A 3866-nucleotide genomic window follows, 5' to 3' on the forward strand; every position below is an offset into this window, starting at 1 on the left:
TTTGGGTGTTTGGTTACATATATTTTGCTTATTTTTGAGCACAAATGTATTTTGTGGGTTAGAATGTGTTCACGGCATGCTACGAGCCATAGTCGCGCTTGAACAGCGTGTCGAGTCACTAATGTCAATAGGACGCTTAAATTTTCAAGGATATTTTTGGACGTAAATTTTTGTATAAATACGAGTGCATTTGTTGCGCACAATTCAGTACGACAAGCAATGCGCCGCTGAGTGGTTGTGTTCATCGCTTGAATCCTCATAGTTAAGAGGAAGTGTGTGTATTATTAATTTTCGTGTACTTTGCAAAAGGCGCAAAAGACGAATTTTTTTTACGAAAGATATAACTTTTTCTATGTATTTCAAAAAAAGAAAAAAAAATATATATATATATAATTGTACGAACATGGCAATTCCTTTCTATGAGCCACGCCAGCAGCAGCATACAAACGATTGTGACCAAATTGATGGAAATTTTCCGCCTGCACCTAGTAGCCAATCAATGACAGTGCCGACGGCAAACTCGAATATGACTTTAGCTATAATAACTCCGACGACGGGAAGTGTTACTGTACCGCGAGCTAGCGTGAGCGCGTCCGCTGCTTTTGTAGCTCCTCAAACAACTTCAACAATTTCAGCAACTTCTTCTGCAACTATAGCAGCCAACACCGCTACAACTTTGAACACAACGCCGTCGATTAGCGCATTTAACGCCACCGCCGGAACTGCAACATTTTCTTTTGCATCGAACAATGAAGCCGCCGCCAATGCAACTGCTTCCTTAGCGACCCAAACGAATTCAACTGCTTTCGAAACATCTACTTCTTCAAACTTAGCGCCTAATAGCACAGCGGATACGCTACCCTGGAAATTGCTTGCTGTTTCAATGTGTAAGGCCTTGAAGCAATATTATGAGCAAAATGATTCAAATAGCATTCTCACTACAGCAGTTATCGAAATATTGCCAAGTGGCGTCAGTGCAGCACGTGAATAATTTGAAAGCCCGACGGCAGTTAAAATTTTCCATGATATACAAGTTACTTAAATTTTACTACGTTCCTTGTAGAACACATTGAACAGCGTCCAGTATATGTACTCGTGTGATATGGTTATTTTACGAAAAAGCGAAATTGTTATGGCTATGATACAGAATTTTTAATCCGGCTGGTTTGCAGAACTTAGAGTAGCTTTGGTATGTCCGTCGGCATTTTTTAAGTAAAGGGAACTGAGAAGTATTGGCACAAGTCTTTGCGATATTGGAAAAACTATTTATTTTCGTAATGTATGAAACATAAGCGTAATTGTGATAGTGTTTGTTATTTAAAAAAAATAAGTTTGAACGGATAAGTGAAACACAAAAAAAAGGGTATATATTTTTTAAGGAATGGCAACATTTAAGCTTAACAAACTCAACGGAAAAGTGTGAGGATGAAGTTTATTTAAGTAAATTCAACCTTCTGAAATTCTTAATTCAGATAAATTTGTCATTGTAAAAAAAAAAAATCGAAACTAAATTTTTGAAAATTCAAAGAGAATAGTAATTTTACTCATAATTTTTCAAAAAGTCTCCTTTTTCTTTTATGATATTAACAGAGTCATAAAAACTACACTATTATATTAACTTTGGTTCTCAAGCTAAATATAAAACATATAACAATTTATTTTTCAAAAATTTTATTTAGGTGAGTAATTTATTGATATTAGAGAAAAATTACAAAGTTTACAAACGGCGATGGTTACTATGACATGTTTCTGGATTTCACTTCTTCATCAGCTAGCTTTGCTGGAGCTGAGTATTGAACTCGAAATCTCCAACATTCGTTCTTTATACTAGTGTAAAGGCAGATGCCTTTATCCACTTAGCCATATGAATGCTCCGCTGCTCGTTTTGCAATTGGTCTCTAAGTATTGCCTTTTGTTTTAATCCTAATTGTGTGGAATACTTATACGCGCGCTATCGAAAGCTTAGTAACATTATTGTGTAACGGTGGGTAATTTGTTTTCTAATATTGCAGTTAATTATTTCCAAAAAAAATAAGATGATTGGCACTCTCAGATCTTTCAGATTTAATCAACAATTATCTGAAAAATTTGTTGTAAGTGATTAAAATATTTAGAGCTACTTGGGCATAGTCGAGCCGGCCGGGCAGCACAGCACAAAAACCTGATTTGATTATGATTTTTCTAGAGAATATCGTCTGATTTATGGTTACCATTACACTACCTGCAAAACTTCAAGGTTTTAACTACCCTAGATAAATTCGTAGAAAAACTTTAACTGAGCAAGCAGTTTTACGGTAGTTATACATTGCCAATTCGAAAGTTGATATAACAGTCCAAAATCCCAGGGCCACCAGACGTTACTTATTTTCTGATTAGAGAAATGAAATAAAACTCATTATTTTTCAGTTTATATTCCGAAAATAGCAATGCATATTCTGAAAGCTGCAATTGATATTCAGAATTTCCATTTAATATTAAGAAAATTGCAATTCATATTCAGAAAGTTACAATAAATATTCAGAGAGTTACAATTCATATTTAGAATTTTTATATAATATTAAAAAAATTACAATTAATATTCAAAAAATTACAATTAATATTCAAAAAATAACAGTTCGAATTCAGAAAAACTCACTGTAAGCTTGAAAATTGTATATTGCATACATAGAAGCAAATATGTAGTAAGTGTTCAAGGACTTCGATACAATTTTATTTTTGGACACTCGGTATACTACTTGGGTACCGATGTGTACCCGAATACGCTTTAGCTGTCAAAAAATTGTTCCGAAACAGTTTAGAAATGATTCTGAGGTTTTCTCGAACTGATATCAAAAATAATGCGCGAAGTGATCCTGAAATTGTTCCGAATTGATTTTTTATATTTTCGAAATGTTCACGAAACCGTGCAAAAGTAGCCCCAAAATGGCACAAGAATATATGATGCATTTCTATTCCCTTTAAAATAAGTCCGTCGCTGTTATTCACTTTTAAAATATAAGCCCATCCTTCCATAAATGTGACCCGGCCTATGAAAAGGTGGCTTATGACTCAAAAAAGAAATTGCGAGAAACAGCTGTTAAAGATAAACAATGCATTTCTTCAGTTTCTTAGTAGTTTTCTTTTTATTTTTTAGTCATAAGCCACCTTTTCATGGGCCGGGTCACATATGTAAAAAAATCTGTTGTTAATGATTCCCCAATTTTTATAAAGTCTTTTGTCAATTCTAATTTGGATGTGTAATGTTAATGTGTAATGTTAAAAAACTGAAGACCATGTGTAAACATCGTGTTTTTAAGGCCTTATACTTCACTCACCCTCACCCTCACGCTCACCCACATCATCCACCTCTCCTTTTCACTCACCCTAGCCAACTAATATTCTGTCTCCTTCTCTCTTTCCCACTAATACTCTCATATTCTCTGCAAACAAATCTACATACATTGAAGATACTGCTTTAATGTTTCCGCGGACGCTAGTCCGCCATGCCCATCAAGATTGTTAAGGATTGAAATTCACCGAGTCTTCCACGAAATGAATGAAGCTAGCAGTTTTTCATATTTAATCGAACTTATCAATTTTTATTTTTATAAGTTTAGCAAGGATGTCGCTATTCGTCCAAAATATTCAGTACACAATATTCAGATTTTTATATATACTTTTTTGAAGTTATTCTTTATTAAACTCTATTCTATTAAAAAATAAAAATGCGGACGAATAGCCACCAACTTTTCGTAATTGGAATGTGAAAGAGGTACTTAACAATTTTTCTTTTCTCATTTATTCTCAACAACTATTTTTGAGTGAAAAGTGTAGTCAGTAACTTTTACCGCCGTGCCGACAGTTCGAAAAACTTTAGTAAAATTCTC

General features: G+C 34.1%; 1 protein-coding gene across 1 annotated transcript; it reads left to right on the top strand.

Annotated features, from left to right (window-relative positions):
* Positions 1 to 248: 248 nt before the first annotated feature.
* Positions 249 to 2989, top strand: skl (sickle). The gene has a single exon (XM_067787899.1). The coding sequence runs from the start codon at positions 353 to 355 to the stop codon at positions 989 to 991; it is 639 nt and encodes a 212-aa protein (XP_067644000.1). The 5' UTR covers positions 249 to 352; the 3' UTR covers positions 992 to 2989.
* Positions 2990 to 3866: the final 877 nt, after the last annotated feature.

This window comes from Eurosta solidaginis, chromosome 5 (assembly GCF_040869045.1).
Source record: "Eurosta solidaginis isolate ZX-2024a chromosome 5, ASM4086904v1, whole genome shotgun sequence".
Classification (NCBI taxonomy): Eukaryota; Metazoa; Arthropoda; class Insecta; order Diptera; family Tephritidae; genus Eurosta; species Eurosta solidaginis.